Source organism: Mobula hypostoma, chromosome 10 (assembly GCF_963921235.1).
Source record: "Mobula hypostoma chromosome 10, sMobHyp1.1, whole genome shotgun sequence".
Classification (NCBI taxonomy): domain Eukaryota; kingdom Metazoa; phylum Chordata; class Chondrichthyes; order Myliobatiformes; family Myliobatidae; genus Mobula; species Mobula hypostoma.
This window is the reverse complement of record NC_086106.1, coordinates 75,138,752-75,159,305: the sequence shown is the minus strand read 5'-3', so window position 1 is coordinate 75,159,305 and position 20,554 is coordinate 75,138,752. Positions and strand designations below refer to the sequence as shown.

The 20,554-nt window shown below is 41.0% G+C and overlaps 1 protein-coding gene across 2 annotated transcripts in view; it reads left to right on the top strand.

Annotated features, from left to right (window-relative positions):
* LOC134352950 (kelch-like protein 4) overlaps positions 1-20,554 on the top strand; it is a 189,830-nt gene that overhangs the window by 133,964 nt on the left and 35,312 nt on the right. For both annotated transcript variants that reach the window (XM_063060631.1, XM_063060630.1), the window contains exon 4: positions 3,797-3,993. In XM_063060631.1, coding sequence (XP_062916701.1) covers positions 3,797-3,993 — 197 coding nt within the window. The remainder of the gene's footprint in view (positions 1-3,796; positions 3,994-20,554) is intronic.

Below are 20,554 nucleotides of genomic sequence, written 5' to 3'. Positions count from 1 at the left end.
AGTCAGAGATACTGAGTTAGGCTACGAGGAACTTAACAGATAGAAGGTCCCTTGCCTCTTCCTGACGGTGCCATTTTCCCGGACACAGTAGACATTTGATCTATGGGTGACCAGCATCTTCACAGTAAGCGTACTAGTCATTTCTCCACTGATGCTCACACTCTTGGGGGTTAAGGGAGCTCTCTCTAACTACATGGGTTTTGGAGGTGTTAATGATGAGGTTCCAGGTTTCGACAGCCTAAGATTGTTCTGCGAATGGAACTGGGGTACCAGCTGATTTGGAGCGTTGTTCCAGACAATGCGTATTAATATGGGAGCCCAGAGTGATGAGGCTTTAGAGGTCGGTGGGCATCTCCTGGGCTCCTGGGCAGACAGCTCATCTTTCAAGTGCTCCGAGAGTCTGTGGTGGTAATGGGCCAGCAGCACTTCTGCATTCCAGCTGCGCTCCAGCATGAGGATCCCGAATTCCACAGCATTGAGGGTGAGCCTTAATGCAGGCAAGGTATTCTATCCACTGATCCTCCCCTCATTCCCCAGAAGGTCCAAAGCCCAATGCATCTCTGCAGTGCATTCTCATATGTATTGCAAATGATATATTTTCTTCTGCCGCAGCTAGCAGTGGCCTAGTTCAGAGCTCAGCCAGTCAGGAGGAAGATGACGAAAGCAATCTCACTGGATCTGTATGTAACCCTCAGGCTCGTCCAGCTCGCATTTGTCTAGGGGAATCAGCCTTCGGCCCCGCCAAACTGGGTAATCACGTTTGTGTGGATGCTGTGTAATGTACCACCAGTTACAAACCAACAATGCAAAATACCCCAGACAGTACACCACATGCAATTAAATGATAGAACTTTATGAATCTTAATCTGAATATAGGGTTAGTAATGACAATAAACAAACAAAAAAAAGGGCCCAAGTCAAATCAAAGTCACGTTGGAGCTCACTCAGTAGTCATTCTTCCACCTCCGGTCTCCTCCGAATGTCACTGACCTTCGGACTCTCAGATCCCAGTCCACTCTGTCTGGTGGTCTACCAGCTCTCTCCACACACGACTTCTCTCTTCATCTCTCCTCGACAAAAGACCATGAAAAACAACATCCTTCCAGATACATAAAAGTTGCTGGTGAACGCAGCAGGCCAGGCAGCATCTCTAGGAAGAGGTATGGTCAACATTTCGGGCCGAGACCCTTCGTCCAGATACACAAGACAAAACAACAATCCCCAATTGGCCAACAGGTATACAATGGTCTTGTTATCTCCAGCCATAACCCAAACATTGCTGCTACAGAGAAACCATTACCTCAGCAGTGAACATTACAGAGAAGCCATTACGTGTAGACTACAGAGATGGCTGAACCTCACAGTGTAAGATGCACTGGGCAGGACATTGTGGCATTGGGTTGGTGATCCATTGAAGCATTCAAACGCTGGAATCTGGGGCTCTGAGTGAGGAAGGTGACTGTCGCGGGGTTGCTGTTTCAATACAGAGAGGAGGTTTTGAGTGGCGAGCAGATAATCAATGGTTTCTTGTTACTTTGGGATTGTGGGCACACGCCAATAGATGAGTTCTTTAGGCACGCATTCTCTGTTGGGTCATTTGTGGTTTCACCCATCTGGACAGGAAATGTATAGGAGGCTTGACCTAACAGCAGACTATTTAGTATTATGTAAGTTTTACTAATAAACTGCAAAATAAAAAAAAACATGACAGGGCCACAGAATAAGACAAAACAGATACTTAACAGGACATGGCAACTAGGTAAGAGAAGGCTAGGAGCAACTGGTTGAGGCTGGCTGTTTTGATGGGTGAACAAGGGACTGTTGCTAAGAGCTGCGTTTGAATAGGCTGCAGGTGATGAGTTGGCAATGAATTGCAGGTGATTCCTGTTAGCTGGGTGGAGACTGGATGTGCAGGCCTGACATTGACAATCCATAAGCTGCAATAATGTTGGATTTAAATCATGAACAACTGCATTCATCCGTGGAACATCCACAACATCGCTTACATGCGACTCTCTGTTCTGTATATTGTTTCTCACCCAGCTCTTAATATTGGCTTTCAAAGCCTTAGAATATCTAATGGGGATAAAGGCAGCTGACCAGTTTGTTTCCTAGTTTCATTATAAGGATTTGGAGTGGGATTCTATTTTGACCTGGCAAGTTGCAGTCAAAATCCTTCAGTTGATACTGGTTGTGGAGGTGTCTTCTTTTTATAACACATAGCTTTTCTAATTCTTTCCCTGAATTTTTTTTTCCTTTGATCCTGTTCTTGTCTCTTGTTTTAATTTTATAGATCTCAATGCATTTTCTCTTAACCTAGCAGTGTCTGCTAACCATATCCAGTTATATGCACCTGCTACTATTTTCTATTGATTTCCAACAGTACTTCCAAAGCAGCAAACTAGAAGTTGTAAATGCTTGAGAAAGGCATGAGTAAGAATTTTTATAATTAAGCAATAAGTAAACAAGATACTTCAAAACTCTATAAGAAATATTGAAATAAATCCAAACCTCTTAGGCCCTCTCAACTTGTCTCCTTAACAAAATCAATGGGGAGACAGTACAGTCTGGAGCAGGTCTTTGTCGTGAATTGTAGATGTAAAAGAATTGCAGAATGGAAAAAAATTGCCAGTCAACAGACTCTGTGAAGAGCTTTGAAACTATATCATTGTAAACATGGTTTAGAAACTATCAGCAATTGCTTTGACTGGGAGACTGCAACTAGTTATAACTTGCAGAAAAGATTCAAAGCTTCTGACAGTTACATGCAGTAATGAAAGAATTACGAGGGATATCACCAGAATTTTGCGGAAAATGTGGGCCAATTAAGGTGCAATCTGCTACTTTAACCATCTTGCAATATCAAAACTTGCAATTTACACATACCAGACTAAGTTGTTCATGTAGCCTCAAGAGGCTGTGCGTGCTGGGAAATGGAGCACACACAAAGCACTGGGGGAGCTCAGCTCGTCCGGCAGTATCTATGGAGGGAAATGGACAGTTGACATTTTAGATTGAAATCATTCATCTGCAGTGTAAGATAAGAGAGGAGAAAGCCAATACCAAAGGATGGATGTAAGGAATGGAGCATGGGCTTTTATGTGATAGATGGATTCTGGTAAGTTGTTTGCCAGGGGATGGGGGGGCGGTTGCTGGTGGGGATTAATAGGCAGATGGAGGAGTAAGAATGGGACCTGCATCAGAACCTGGAGGGTGATAGGTAGAAGTGACAAAGAGCTGACACTGATGGAACCTGATAGGAGAGGAATGTGAAGATTAGAATAAATGGAGGGAGTTGGGATGAGGAAACGGGAGTGGTGGGGGAGGAGGTCAGTGGGAGGTGTGTGTGGATGATAGGCAGATTGATATGGTGTGGAAAAGGATAGGGACATGGTGATGGGGACAGATAGATCAGAAAGAAAGACTTGGCCCCTATCACTATCCCTTTAGATGATGATGCTCCGGTTCTGCGGATGAAGGGTCTCGACCTAAAACATCGACTGTCCATTTCTCTCCACAGCTGCTGCCTTACCTGTGAGTTCCTCCAGCATTTTGTCAATTGACTTTGCATCATGGCCCAAAGTTGAAGATGGACCAGAATAAGATTCCTGTCTATAAATTATAAATTGAAACATCTAAACCTTTGATTATTATATCAAATTGACCTGATGCTCAATAAAAATAACTTCTAATTCCATGTTAGATATAGTATTATAGTGGGCTGAAGGGTCTGTTTCAGTAATGTACTAACTTATGATAATTTTGTTGCTGAACACTTCTAACCTTTGTCTCACAGGTCTCCTCGAATTAAAGGAGGAAACTATAGAGAGTTTATTGTCTGCAGCTTGCCTTCTTCAGCTCTCTCAAGTGGTAGAAGTATGTTGCAACTTCCTTATGAAGCAGCTCCATCCATCAAATTGCTTGGGAATAAGATCATTTGCTGATGCTCAAGGCTGCACGAATTTGCTTAAGGTGGCCCACAGCTACACCACGGTAGGAACAATAAGTTGTAACTTTACCACCTTTGTAACTGTTCTCAGATACAAATCCATGGAGTAATTTTCCAAAAGAGAAAAGGTCCAAATGCTTCTGTCCAAAAAGAAAAGTTATTAAAAATGATCACTTTCCTTGATCAATTGATGACTATTATATTTATCAAAAGGGGGAGCCCTTGAAATTCAAATGCACTGTTGGTTTTTTGGCATTAGACAATTGGAAGCCATTATCTCTGGAACAAATGACCACTTCCACTTTGTTCTATGTCAATCTGAAAATTTGAGTAGACACTTTCAAGACTGAGTTGCATTTATGGTTGGGGACACAGTGAGGGAAATTAAACCAAGCTGTCCTCAGAGTCACTATCATTGTGGACACCTGGAATGAATAGGTCTTCCTAACGCAGCAACAGACTGGGAACACTCTCAGACAAGTCCCTTATTTCCACTTTCTGATCCAGTTTTCCAATGGGCAGAACCTCCACCAGTTCAATGGTAATAAAATAACGGCAATTTATTTTTTATGTCCTTTGTTTTATACTTCAAAAAAAGTGGGGTTTTAGGTAATTTTCTCATCACAATCATTTGCTACCTGTTGGATATAAACATAGATTATAAACATAGAAAATAGGTGCAGGAGTAGGCTATTCGGCCTTTCGAGCCTGCACCGCCATTCAGTATGATCATGGCTGGTCATCCAACTCAGAACCCTGTACCAGCCTTCCCTCCATACCCCCGATCCCCTTAGCCACAAGGGCCATATCTAACTCCCTCTTAAATTTAGCCAATGAACTGGCCTCAACTGTTTCCTGTGGCAGAGAATTCCACAGATTCAACACTCTCTGTGTGAAGTTTTTCCTGATCTCGGTCCTAAAAGGCTTCCCCTTTATCCTCAAACTGTGACCTCTCATTCTGGACTTCCCCAACATCGGGAACAATCTTCCTGCATCTAGCCTGTCCAATCCCTTTAGGATTTTATACGTTTCAATAAGATCCCCCCTGAATCTTCTAAATTCCAACGAGTATAAGCCTAGTTCATCCAGTCTTTCATCATATGAAAGTCCTGCCATCCCAGGAATCAATCTGGTGAACCTTCTTTGTACTCCCTCTATGGCAAAGATGTCTTTCCTCAGATTAGGGGACCAAAACTGCACACAATACTCCAGTTGTGGTCTCACCAAGGCCTTGTACAACTGCAGTAGTACCTCCCTGCTCCTGTACTCGAATCCTCTTGCTATAAATGCCAGCATACCATTCGCCTTTTTCACCGCCTGCTGTACCTGCATGCCCACTTTCAATGACTGGTGTATAATGACACCCAGGTCTCGTTCCACCACCCCTTTTCCTAATCGGCCACCATTCAGATAATACTCTGTTTTCCTGTTTTTGCCAGAGTATTATCTGAATGGTGGCCGATTAGGAAAAGGGGAGGTGCAAGGGGAGATATTACTGACTTCAGTCAGGAACTGCATTTTCCACATGACAATTTGCATACTTTTGGAATACAGTTCTGGGATCTTTGGACATTGTGAAAGACAACGACTTGAGGGAATTTCTATGCAAGTGTACACTTAAAACAGAATGAAGTGGCGTATTTGCATGTTTTTTCATTGATAGATTTGCTTAAAAAAGAAAACTAGGTCTTAGATATTGAAATTGGTGTTAATGAATTTTTTTTAGCCTTGATTACTTATAATGAGAAAAGTAAGCTCACAGAGCATAGAATAGTAAAGCAAAGGAGCAAGCCCACAAGTAGTTATACACTAGGTGACTACTTTATTACATACATCCTGTATGTAATAAAGTGGCCATTGTGTATATGTCCATGGTTTTCTCCTGCTGTAGCCCATCCCCATCCACTTCAAGGTTCTACGTGTTGTGCGTTCAGCGATGCTCTTCTGCACACCACTGTTGTAACACATGGTTATTTGAGTTACTGTTGCCTCCTTGTCAGCCTGAACCAGTTCAACCATTCTGCTCTGATTGCATGCTTTTTGCTTTTTGTACCAGTCTTTGTAAACTCTAGAGCCCACTGTGTGTAAAAATCCCAAGAGGTTAGCAGTTTCTGAGATACTCAAGCTACCCCATCTGGCACCAACAATCATTCCATTGTCAACATAACTTAGATTACATTTCTTCCCCACTCTGATGTTTTTTTTTCTCTGAACAACAACTGAACCTCTTGGCCATGTCAATATGTTTGTATACCTTGAGTTGCTGCCACGTGATTGGCTGAATAGATATTGGCATTAATGAGCAGACATACGGGTGCACTGAAAAAAGTGGCCACTAAGTTTACATCATAAAACAAAGCAAAACATTAAGACAGAGAAAATGAATTATACTATGTTTCTAAATTAGAGCAATGTATTTAATAATATTACATTATTGATGTCTCCATCTCATCTAAATAGGCATTATTTTTGTGTGTGGTCACAGTGAAATTTTGCTCCTGAGCATGGATTCCTGTTATTATCCCCCAAAATTTTTCATCAAGCTTATTTCTTAAGGGAGTGATCAATGTTAGGCAATTTCTATCCTCATGTTGCTGCTCGATGTCTGTTTGTTCCATTCTCTCCTTTCATTACAGAATCCTTTCATTGGGTAGCAATAGTCCTCTGTAGCTGGGAGAGTTTGCTTTTGTTGTGCTACATCCACCAAAGAGCCCGGTGTAAGATCACAATTGCTGTAATAAGTGCCAGCAGCTGCAGGAACTAACAATCAATCAACGCAGTGCTGTGTTGAAAATGATTCAGTGTGGTGTTGTATAGGGACAACCTACAACACATCTGTTACACTCACAATTAAAAACGTCAGTCTTTACATGACTCTCACAAATACTTATTGATGACCCATTAAAAAGTAGTTAAGTTTCTAGGTCTCCAGGTTTCCATGTGTTTCAATGCAATCGTATATTTTTCAGTGATAGGGAAGTCCGTTTTAGACTGAGGAGGGGTACACGGGGAGTCAGCATGATATCATGAGTTTGTGCATCTGATTATAATTGAGCATCTGTTTGAATCAGAGAAGAATGCAGGCAATGGGTTTTATCTTGAAGTATACTATAGGAAATTGTGTAAAAGAGAGTGGAGTACGGATCAGAGATGAGAATAGAAAACAAATCTTAAACAGTTGATGCTATTTGTACAAACACGGGAAAATCTGAAGATGCTGGAAATCTGAGCAACACACACGAAATGCTGGAGGAACTCAGCAGGCCAGGCAGCATCTATGGAAAAGAGTACAGTCGATGTTTCGGGCCAAGACCTTTCAGTAGCCCTGATGAAGGGTCTCGGCCTGAGATGTTGATCGTTTACTCTTTTCCATAGATGCTGCCTCGACTGTTGAGTTCCTCCAGCATTTTGTGCGTGATGCTATTTGTATGTCACCTAACATTAGATCTCTAACAGGAAAAGTCACCACTGCTGGGTATAAAAAGGGTATGAAGATGAAGACTGAAGGGGATTAATATTTCCCATTTTAATGCACAATAAGCAGTAATGAGACTTCTGAGTTAAACCACTCATGTACCATTGTTGAGTGTAGGGAAGTGACAACACAGCAAAACTGACATAACTGCATTCTAGAAATGCGTTAGGGGAATCAGTCACAAGCCTACTCATACGGCAAAGCTCAGCACAGAATAACACAAAGATAGACATATCGCATCATATGATAAACCATCATTTTTGGCTCAAATACTGTTGGAAATAAAACTTACTGCAAAACCCTTGCAAATACTTCTTACCTCCAGAGCACCATACAACATGAAAAGATGTAAGCATTCTGCAGCTTGCTCGGGATTGGAAAATGGACGTGGACTTGGGAAAAAAAGCTTGTGTTTCCCCCAGACATTGCGGCTACAAAACTCCGGCCAGACATGGTCCTGTGGTCCACAACAGCCAAGCTGGCATATGTTGTGGAATTGACAGTACCATGGGAAGATGGTGTCGAAGAAGCTTATGAGAGGAAAAAGACCAAGTACTCTGAACTGGCAACTGAAGCTGCCCAGAATGGCTGGAAGACCAAGATTTTCCCTGTAGAAGTGGGATGCAGGGGATTTGTTGCTACATCTACGACCAGTCTATTGAAGAAGATGGGGGTGAGGGGTCATTCCCTCCAACAAGCAATCAAGTCTTTGTCAAATGCAGCAGAAGAAAGCAGCAATTGGATTTGGATTAAATGGAAAGACAACAACTGGGCTGCAAGATGAAGACAGGAGGGTATGGAACTGAGGGGGGTGTATCTGGGATGCCAGGTAGCACCGTTGAGCCCTCTGGAGATGTCGTGGGCTTATCAACGAAACGTCAAAGAAGGAGGGTGCCCACCTGATGACCTCGATGACGTACCTACCCTCCCTCCTTGTCACCACTCCAAACCCACTGCCAACATCGAGAGTGCCAACTTACCATAGGGATTGAAACATCAAGTCCCAGTAGCTCTACTGAATCTACATACACAAACCAATTGGCTGGTCATTCACACAAGTCTGTTAGTGGATTCCTGCCGTCATGTTGCTCATGTAAAACACCAAGAAGTATAAAACTGAAATTAGTCGTTCACACTAGCCTGCTACTGAGCTTGTGCTTCAGACCTACAGCACACTAGAGTAAGAAATGCATACCAGCTACAAATCCAGACATCAGATTGTAGAGCAGGTAACTCTGGGTTGTTCTGGAAATCACTTGTGAAATATATGTAAATGTATTCACAATATGTGAATATATGTATTTCAGTAGGAAATTACAGTGCATGGAGAGAAAATTAAAAGATCTAATTTGCTTAGAATTGAGTCTACTTTGGTCCCTCCTTGTTGCTCCTTTTGGATAGTTTAGCAAATTGTCATTTTTACTTGGATTTAGGTTTTAAGCCATTGCAACATTAGAAAATGTGCATACTATGCATGAAACCTATAACACATTCACATCCATTTCAATTCCTGTCTTCAGATATGATAAACAATATTTTAATAACAGTTCAATAACTATTCTTCAGTGTACACATATATATTTCATCATGACACATTACTTCAAAACAAATCCACCATGTGCACTAAGGACATCCTGTTTAATCCCTTCAGCCATGGACATAACAGAACAGATTAACAATTAACAATTTCCTGCTGCAATATCTTTCTCATACACACAAAGCCCATCCTGATAAACATTATTGCCTATTTTTGTAAACTGAAATAGACTTGGCTTCCTGTTCCTTTCTTCTGGACAAAGTAACAGTGAGAGATTATAATAGGATGTGGATGGTGGCTTGCATTTCTTGTTATGACTGGAGTCAGCACTTTAAGCTCTGCCTGTTTTGTAGTTACTCTATATTTTGCAACACAAAAGGAGATGAAAGACATCAGTAAAGCACAAACCTAATTCAAGTGTCATCCAGTACTCCCAGCATGGTAAACCTGCAAATTAAGTGTATCATGTCAAAATAAGTTTCAATGCATTGGAAAGTAATCATTTAAAATAATATTCTTAATGAATATTTCCTGTGATAAGATCAGTTCAAGTAAGGCCACATCTATTGATTATTCCCAAAATGTGCTGTGAAACTTATCATAGATTGTGTTAGAGCAATTTTGGGGTTTAGCACATGTAGCAATTAACTCACTTCGGCCACTAGTCTTCAGTTTCAAATATACATTGAAGATTTAATTTAAAATGCAGACCAGACAGACCAATAAACAGGCACTTAACTGATTGTCTATATGTGCCTGAATCCAATCAACATCCCATGCATGGATATGACAATAATTAACATTTATTTTTGGTGTGATGGTGGGAAGATCCAGACATTTTAAACATCTGTTGTTCAAGAGAGCATTGAAAATTTGGATTTGATTAAATTGTTCTGAATTTACTGTGATCTTTGGCATTTAAATGTGTGTAGCGTTGTGGCACAGGCAGACCTTCTCCCTACTGAAAGGGTCTCCAAATGATGCCTGCTGTATCTTGTTTTGTCGAATAAAGAGGCTGTTTCATGTCTACCAGTACTTCTCTTTGGTAACTTCATTCATGCAACAAAAGGTTGCAGCACTGAGGTAACAGGTAACAAAAGTGAGAATGGTTAACAACTTTTCACAGTATGGGAATTTCATTAACCATGCAGAACTGTATAACCTTTTGGTTCTCAGCATTGGTTAAACACTTCATGCTTTTGAAAATCCAACAGCCATCACAAACTACCAATTACTGCTTTACTGAGCTGAATCTTCCTGTCTGTGACCAATTATTCTAAAAGCAAACCAATGACATTCACCAATTTGGACAGAAGTCCCAAATTTCATGAGATCAACTTTACATAAACCATCACTATGCTCCTAAGTTCACTGCAGGAGCTCAATGACTCTGTCATTTCTCAGCATTGTACAAAAAATCACCACTCAGATCTGATGTCATATTAGACCAGCATGAGAATGGAAACCTCACTTATTTGAAGGGATTTCTCAGTCAGTGGATGAATAGAAAAGTATAAATTTTATTATTTAGTTTACTATTATTGATAACTTCTAAGTATTTAGTTATTCAGTTTTCAGCACTGCTAGTATTTTCATCTATTCCCTAATTATCCTTGACTGGATGGTGAACCCTCGGCTCCTTCTGGTGAAGGTGTTCCCTTTGTGCTATTCTGAAGGAGTACTGGAACTTAGACCTGGTGATGTTAGAAGTTCTTCCAAGTCAGTATGCTGCATCATGGTCCTCGCATGCACCTGCTGTTCTTGTGCCTCCTGATGGGGCAATTCACAGATTTGACAGGTATTCTTCGAGTAGTCTAAGTGATTAATTTCAGTGTATTTCATATGGATTACAGACAAGAACCCATGTGCACTAGTGAAGGAGGGAATGATCATTCAGGATGGTGCACGGAGTACCAACCAAACTTTATCCTGAATGATTTTTACTGTGCTTCTAATAAAGATTAAAAACATATATACATCAGCTTTAAACATTCTTAAATATCTCTGAACATAAGGTCATGTAAAATCTTAAAATCTGCTAAAACATCTCACAACTTTGGTAGAAGCCAAATCCCCACTGCCAGCTTTAACGGGCAGATTGGTGCGGGGGGTGGAGTGCAGGAGGGAGGGTAAGACCATGTTACCAAGGCTCATTTAGCATCTGGATTCACTGTTGCCCTCCAGAATGTGGAGGGTCTGCCAGATCAGCTTTTTGCAGCTGTTATGAAAGCAAGCAGGTGGGGACTGTGCTTTTGGAGCAAGACAGTAGCTCAGCCAGTAAACCTGCCGCTGAACAGCTCCAGACACCTTGGTTCTGGTGCTATCTGTGAGGACATTTATACATTTTCTGTGTGACTGCGTGGGTTTCCTCTGAAGCTCTGATTTCCTTCCACATCTCAAACCCATGCAGGTTGGGAGGGTTTTTATAGATTTTACAGTTACAGTCACTTCCACCCGTTTATTTGCACTGGCTTCAACAGAAATGCTAAAAGATGATAGATTACATTCAATCAGTTGCAATATCTTTCCATGCATTTGGTAATGGCAACATGAAAATTTTCTTTGCAAAATAATTAACATTTCTGTTATAATGGTGAAACCTGCAGCCACCCCCAACTCCATTACACCGTTATAGATGTACACAATACAATTGAGACTGGGTACATCTGGTGACACTTTTTTTTTGTTTGTGACCAATGAAATGGAAAACTTGAATCCTTCTTGATGCTAACATCATATTTTTTCAAGTAAATTTACTGAAATACTCTTTCTCTATTTAATTTAAGAAAAATACTGTCTGCTATTCTTCAAATTGTAGAAGGCAGCAAGCGGAGCAACTGGCTGAGGACCTTTCCCTCACAAATTTCAGATGTTCGAGAAAAATCCCGATGTTGTCTCTGTGGTTTATAATAATGTTTAAGAACTTGCAGCAGCACACTGGAAAAACATGTGGAGTTCTAGAAAGTGATCTATCTTCCATTCCTTTCTTAACAAAGACCAACAATAACTATAATTATTCATTTCAGTTTTGAACTCATTGTGTGAGATTACACAGTCATTTTTGTTGCCTACTTGGAGTCACTATTGTTTCATAAAAATGGCACATGGAGTACTGAGTTATTTTTGACAGACCTATGCTGGCAAATTTATAACTACAAAGTCTTTCTTTCTAACAAAGAGGTTCTTAAAGTATAATTCCAAAAAGCTTACTCCACCTTTTTGTCCCTGTACAAAAGGATACAGAACACTTTTTTAAAACTACTATTTTCCTGTTGTGTACACTATCTGTATTGAAATAGATCAAGAATGGACTAAAATGGACAATGAGAATGAACTTTGCATCAAACGCTATGGGTGTAGCAAATGACAAATGAAATTTAGCTTTTCCTAAAGTTGGGCTAATGAAAGGCCAAATATAAAAGCCAGAACCTAGAGTATTCTATAGGAAAAAAAGAGTCAGATTGAAGATAAATTAGATTATGAGGACACTCAGTCCTCGTCTATTGTCATTTAGAAATACATGCATTAAAAAATGATACAACGTTCCTCCAGAATGATATCACAAGAAAACACAGGACAAACCAAGAGTAAAACTTACAAAACCACATAATTGTAACATATAGTTACAACAGTGCAAAGCAATACCATAATATGATAAAGAGCAGACCATGGGCACGGTAAAAAAAAAAGTCTCAAAGTCCCGATAGCCTCATCATCTCACGCAGGCAGCAGAAGGGTGAAACTCTCCCTGCCATGTACCTCCAAGCACCGCAAACTTGCCAATGCAGCACCATTGGAAGCACCCGACCGCAGCGGACTCCGACTCCGTCTGAAAACTTCGAGCCTTGGACTAGCCCCTCCGACACAGCCTCTCTGAGCACCATCCTCTGCCAAGCGCTTCGACCCCACCCTGGCCGCCGAGCAACAAGCAAAGCCGAGGATCCTGGGCCTTCCCCTCTGGAGATTTCAGACCACACAGTAGCAGCAGCAGCGAAGCAGGCATTTCAGAAGGTTCACCAGATGTTCCTCCGTGCTCTCACGTCCGTCTCCATCAGGATTGTGCACGGCACCCTACTTGACAAATAACAGACATCACCACCGGAGTGGCGGCTGCGAGCTCTATCTCGCTGCCATCTTCTCCAATCAACCAAATATTGCTTTGGTTGATGTTTTCCAGCATTGTTTAGCAGTTACAATTAAATGTTTCTGAGAGTATAAACATAAATGTGTTTGGTGAAAGCTGAATATCATCCACTATACTTATGAGTCTTCAGTTCCTTGATAATGAACCTTCCCAGTGACAGATTTCAAATTTCTGCTGGAACTACACACTGATTGTTTGATAGAGACCAATAGGAAATAGATGGCTGTTGAATTTGTAAATACCATTAATGTTATGTCAAGATGGCTGAAGATTCTATTGGCATGTATGTCACAGTTGGTTTATAAAAGTCAGTTTTTATTGCAAGGATTCCTTTTTTCACACTATGAACCTGGATTCAACGTCTCAGAATAATGAAGGACCCAGTCACCAGATAACAAATAGAGTGGCAATTAGAGATAATGCTTTCTAGTACCATTCTCACTCATGTTCCAGACCTATGCTCTCTGACTGTAATTTAGATTCATGTATCAAGAAAGGACATAAAATATTGCTGACACAAATTAAGCCTTATTTTCAGCAGGCACAGCCATAACTAAGTGTTGTTCAATGATCACTGCATAAAATATTTTTATATTTAACCTTTGTATTGATTTTCACTGAGCATGTGTACGACTTACTTATTTTTGAGATGTAAAGTCAATTCAATTTGCTCCACACAATCAGTGCTATTCAAGCATTGTGTCTGTTTTGTTGTTTCTGAAGTCTTGTAGTGCCTCCACCATGGATTTTCTTGTCATTCATAAGACTGATTTAAGGTATCAATTGCGTATAGGGCCAGTCTCATGATGTATGCACAGAAACACTGAAAATGAAGAATTCTAGGCTTGCCACTTATTCATCACTGCAAAACAGTTTTTGTCAATTTAGAGTTCAATATTAATCTGCAAAATACTGGTTTGAAGGCTTGTTGGACTCATGTTTTAGCCATTTTCTCTGTTGTTCAATTTTCCTCACAGAATTGACCTCTGAAACATACTTTAGCTTTAATTTATTTACCATGCTTCAATACTGAAACATCTCTGCTCTTCAATACAATTGCCTACAAATGGGTGTGGGTTCCTAACTATACATGTTAAAGCACATTTATAGTTTTGACTGGGGAAGAGTTTCTAGGTAAATATTTCCCAATTTCCTTCCTTTACTTATGCTGCCTTGCACTGGATTTCCTTCCTTAATTATCCACAGTGTGTGCTGCCCTCAATAGTGTAATTAATCGAGTAACAGTCAACATAACACACAGCATTCAAAATCAGAGCAATAACACTTAGCTGAATTAATTAACTAATTAATTTCTCTTTGATTTGTATTTGGCTTATAAGAAGCAGAAGCTAACCAATCTCCCTCAATCAGTCAGTAAAGAAAGGGTTTTCCCAACTTAATGCATTCATTCAGATGAAGCCAAAATTTTTGATCTCCACTGCCTAGAATCTCAATCGTGGAGCGTATGGTCTTTAAGTATTGTGGGACTAATGTGTGAAATTGACTGTTGGTTGTGATAGTTAATGCTGAAGCTTGCATAAATTGAAAGATTCAATGTGGCATGGTAGGTGGCATAAAACATTGTGAATTGCCAATTTGACATTCCATTTGTCAAATATTTTCTTGCATATTCAATTAGCAAACATGTATAAGTCATATGAGAGGATTCCTGGACCTACTTTGCTTAAATGACTCATCAGTAACATAGTTTATTTTAAATTCAGCTTGAGTAGAGCCCGTTTGTCTTAGCTGTGCAGACTGAGAGAGTGTCACAATGGGGGGTGCTGGGAACAGACCCAAGTGCAAGTCACAAACACTGCAGTACTAGGAACAGGAACGGACAAAACTAAATGATGGGACAGTATGCAGACTAGGAGTAGGGACAGGAACACAGACTGGACTAAGGAAGCAGGACCAGGGCGAGGGACTGGGAACAAGGAGCCTGGGCGTGGACTCCGAGCCAGAGACTGGACAAGGACCCAGAACCTGGGTCTTGACTTGGGCTCAGACCCCAAAACCAGGCGAGGATGTGGTGAGGCTCGGCTACTTGGAGGCCAGGCGAGGACATGACGGGGCAAGGGTACTTCGAGGCAACACCTGGGCAGGACACAGGACTCCACCCCACAGAGGCAAGGACAGGGAGGGACAGAACCAACCTCAGGGTAATAGCAAACAGCCTGGCACCCAACAGAGGCAAGGGACAGGGAGGGACAGAACCAACCGCAGGGTAACGGCAAATGGCCTGGCTTACCCGACAGAGGCAAGGGACAGGAAGGGAGCTGGGTCCAGGGTGGCTCCAAGACTTGAGGTGGCCAGTAACCTCAGCAGTCTACAGAACAGCCAAATCCATATCTCAATGACTGCACTAGCCTTCCACCAGTGGGTTGCTCCAAGGGGAGACTGACAAGGCAACCCAGCAACCACACGTGATTCCAGGGCCACTTATATTCCCAGCCCCAAGATGAGCATCAGGTGCTTATGGTGAAGTCCAACTGAAACAAGGGACAGCCGGAAGACCCGGAGTCCGGAGTCTGCGGACCAGACTGTGAACTGGAATGCGGACTTCAGACTGGACCATGACAGAGAGGGTTTAACAAAGCTGGGAGTGTACATTAAATTTCTATTACAAAATTAGTGTTTTTTTGTGTTTCCATTGGCTTCTAAATTAACCTGGAGCTGGTAAATATAGACCCAAAGCCAAAACCTTCACAATGCAGGTAGCAGGAACAGTCAGGCCAGGTGGACCAACCTCTCACGGGAAAGAGTTATAGTCATGAATGATCTGGTATAACAGTCCTATTCCCAAAGAGAAGTGGCCAATACTGTCTATCTTCCAGGCAGAGGGGTTTCTCCTCAAGAGAGTGGACTATCTGGAAAAGCCTATCTCACAGGGGATAGGCATTGGCCAGGGGAGCCTGCTCCTAATGTGTGATACTGAAGACATTCTTCTCCATCAGTGTGAAGAGCTGATGCTATTGAAGCTGAGAGTTTTCTGAAGCATTGGTGACAGGTATCAATCATTTTCCAATGTCTTGCCCAAGCTAATTAGTCAAAGTCTTTTAATTCTTCCTCGTTCATTTGTGTTGAATAATGGAGTTATCTTTGTTACTTCCTGATTTCAATATCTTTCCAATATCATGAGGATTAACGGATTGCCTTTAGTGTTCCAATATCTCAGCAACCATCTTTTTTAGAATATTAAGAGGCAGCCATCATAGGGGTTTTACAATTTTTAGTCCCCTTAATTTCTCCAGTAATTTCTCTTATCTTTGTTGTTATGTTCTTCACTGTCTAGCACTACTGATACTACATTTTAAGAAACATACAAAGTATTTTCTGAATACCTCAGCCAATTCCCTTTGCCCAGTCATAATTTCTTTTGACTTTAGTTTTGCTAGTCTCTTCCTTAATGTAGATGTTGAAACTTTGACATTAGTTTTTTTTTTCTCTTTTCTGGCTAATTTATTGTCATATTCTATATTTATTATTTTTATGATATGTTCACGCATTGCAAGTTTCTGTTCTTCCAATACCTTTCGTGGAACATTTCATTAAATTCTGTACTACCTTTAATCTTTTTGTGAAGCCATAGATGGGTCACGGTTCCCAGAGTTTTTATTTCTCAAAGCAGCATGCAATTGTTGAGAATTTTATCTTCATATGCTTAGTTATTTACTGGAATATCCTTTATATGACTTTCTCCAATATATTCTTGGGAAATCAACTTCTCACATCCACTTAAATTTGAGGACTTAGGGTCTATATAAATTGTGTTCACTTTGAGTCAAACTCAAAATTCTATTATATTGTGTTTACTTTTCCTTGAAGAGTCCCTAATGAGATTTCTAACCAAAAGGGTATCCCTGTCATCCACCAATAGTGAATAAATAGATTAGCAGACCACCTAATGTAGTATCATGTTCACATTGGCATCCTTCTATTACTCATTATTTCAGTATCCACTTCAGCATGAATCATTGAAGGCTGATTCAAGCTAATCACTATGTCAATTACTTTTACACACCTAACCAATACCAGGAAAATCCATTCATTGATTAATCAACCTCTATCCCTTGGAACCTCCTGTCCCATGATCCTCTCGTATCCCTTTTGCCTATCACCTGTCCAGCTCTTGGCTCCATCCCTCCCCCTCCTGTCTTCTCCTATCATTTTGGATCTCCCCCTCCCCCTCCAACTTTCAAATCCCTTACTAACTCTTCCTTCAGTTAGTCCTGACGAAGGGTCTCGGCCTGAAACGTCGACTGTACCTCTTCCTAGAGATGCTGCCTGGCCTGCTGCGTTCACCAGGAACTTTTATGTGTGTTGCTTGTCTATCCCTTGATATTTATTTACAATATAACATACTTCTGAAGAGCTCCCCTTAATGACTGTAGTCAAATTGATAGACAAAGCAGTCATTGTGTGAGATGGACTTGCCATGGCTAGTGGCTAGGGTTGTGTGTGAGACGGGAGGTGTGTATTATGTTTGTAGTAGTAATAATAAAGTGACTATGCTTTGGGGCTCTGAACGTCAGGTGCAATTTTAGTTGCTTGACAGAGTTCTGTATGGATCATTATTCTGTTTTTGTGTTTGTGGAAATTTCTGTTTCCTGTACTGATCTTCACCATCTATGTAAGATCATTAAGTTTCTCCAACTGGACCTTGTCCTGGAGGAATTACTGCATGCAGTAAGTTCACCTCTTTGATTTACCCTTAATTAATAGGCTGGGTTGCCTGGTTCAAAGTGTGTAATATATCCCACAAAGTGTCCACTTGTTCCAACATATTGAGGTCAGCATGGGAAATCCTTTACTACCCAGTGTCCCTAAGCTACATAATGATTTCCACAGTGATTGGGGTTAAGGTTGGCCTTCACTTTATGAGATTCAGGCATATCCCGAGTTAGATTCAGGTTAGCCTTGACTAGTCCAAATACCTGAAGTTGGTGTGCATTGATGGTGAAAAGAACATAACTAACTTCTCTCAGTATTTTAATCTGAGAGCCAGGAGTGCTCACAAAAATCTGACAGTGGTGGCAGTAGAAAGTACTGTTGCTGGTCCTCCCCAAAGAGTGTGATTCCAATGTATTTTTTTTTTATGCATGATTGAATTTCTAGGTAATAGTTGTATTGTGATGCCTAGACTTCACACAATATTTAAACTGTGGTCAGCACGTGTTTCGTAAAAATATAATCTACTATTAGCACTTTATTGCTGTGCTTTATGCCCCCAATTAATAAAACTAAAACTTTAATGGACTTATACATTATAACAACATCTGTAGAAGTACCGTGGACTGCACTGAACATATTTCAGTGTTTGCTTCTCATAGACAAGTAGCAGAGCTTTTGTTAATCTCCAGCCATTAGGAAGATTTAAGGCCTACCAGTTGAACTTTTAGACATAAATGATGTTAATCCAATATAATATATTAAAAGAACAACTTCATATAATTTGTCTCTTTGCACATGATAGCTTCTCTGTTGGCAATTTGATGTGGCGGTTCAATCAAAATGGTCAAAATCTGATGTTTCCAAAGGATGTGCAAGTTATTTCAGGTACACAGGTAAAAGAGAATGAAAATGCTGGAATCTAGAACAAACAAAAACAGAAAGGTGGAAGACTCTTATGGGTCAAGCAGTTTCTGTGGAGTCAAAACATGTAAGATGACGTTTCAGGTCAAAACCCTGCATCAGGATCTCGACCCAAAATATTAGTGTACTCCTTTTGCCTGCACAGATGCCACTTGACCCACTGGGTTCTTCCAGTGTTCTCTTTCAGGTTTAGCTATATCTGCACAACAGTGAGACACTTCAATGTGCATCAATTTGTAGTGATTAGATATTGAACAAAAGGACTGTGGGTTCTAGAAATCTGAAAGAAAAGCGGAAAATACTGGAAATGTCCAGCTGGACAGGCAGCACTTGAGTAAAGACAGAAAAAAATAATGTTTGTCAAAACTGAGAAACAGAGAATACAAGTAGCTTCTTCCACTTTGAAAAAATCAAGCACAGATTGGGTGATTGTTTTGAAGAGCACCTGAGTTCAGCTTGCAGGACAGTACCCGAGCTTATGGATAGCTGCTCTTTAATTCTCCATCCTATTCCAACTCCTTGTACTGTTACATTGAAGTAACAACAACACTTCACATACTTCTCAGATGTTGTAGACCATAAGACAAAGGAGCAGAAGTCGGCCATTCGGCCCATCGAGTCTGCTCCACCATTTTATCATGAGCTGATCCATTCTCCCATTTAGTCCCACTCCCCTGCCTCCTCACTATAACCTTTGATGCCCTGCCTACTCAGATACCTATCAATCTTTGCCTTAAATACACCCAATGACTTGGCCTCCACTGCCGCTCGTGGCAACAAATTCCACAGATTCACCACCCTCTGACTAAAAAAATTTCTTCGCATCTCTGTTCTGAATGGGTGCTTTTCAGTCCTTCAGTCAAGCCCTCTCGTACTAGACTCCCCCATCATGGGAAACAACTTTGCCACATCCACTCTGTCCATGCCTTTCAACATTCGAAATGTTTCTATGAGGTCTCCCCTCATTCTTCTAAACTCCAAGGAATACAGTCCAAGAGCGGACAAACATTCCTCATATATTAACCCTCTCATTCCCGGAATCATTCTAGTGAATCTTCTCTGTACCCTCTCCAACGTCAGCACATCCTTTCTTAAATAAGGAGACCAAAACTGCCCATAGTACTCCAAGTGGGGTCTCACCAGCGCCTTATAGAGCCGCAACATCACATTCCTGCTCCTATACTCTATTCCTCTAGAAATGAATGCCAACATTGCATTCGCCCTCTTCACTACTGACTCAACCTGGAGGTTAACTTGAAGGGTATCCTGTACGAGGACTCCCAAGTCCCGTTGCATCTCCGAACTTTGAATTCTTTCTCCATTTAAATAATAGTCTGCCTGTTTATTTTTTCTGCCAAAGTGCATAACCATACACTTTCCAACATTGTACTTCATTTGTCACTTCTCTGCCCATTCTTCCAATCTATCCAAGTCTCTCTGCAGACTCTCCGTTTCCTCAGCACTACCGGCCCCTCCACCTATCTTCGTATCATCAGCAAACTTAGCCACAAAGCCATCAATTCCATAATCCAAATCGTTGATGTACAATGTAAAAAGAAGCGGCCCCAACACTGATCCCTGCGGAACACCACTGGTAACAGGCAGCCAACCAGAATAGGATCCCTTTATTCCCACTCTCTGTTTCCTGCCAATCAGCCAACGCTCTATCCAGGTATGTAACTTTCCCATAATTCCATGGGCTCTTATCTTGTTAAGTAGCCTTATGTGTGGCACCTTGTCAAAGGTTTTCTGAAAATCCAAATATACAACATCCACTACATCTCCCTTGTCTAGCCTACTGGTAATTTCCTCAAAAAATTGTAATAGGTTTGTCAGGCAGGATTTTCCTTTAAG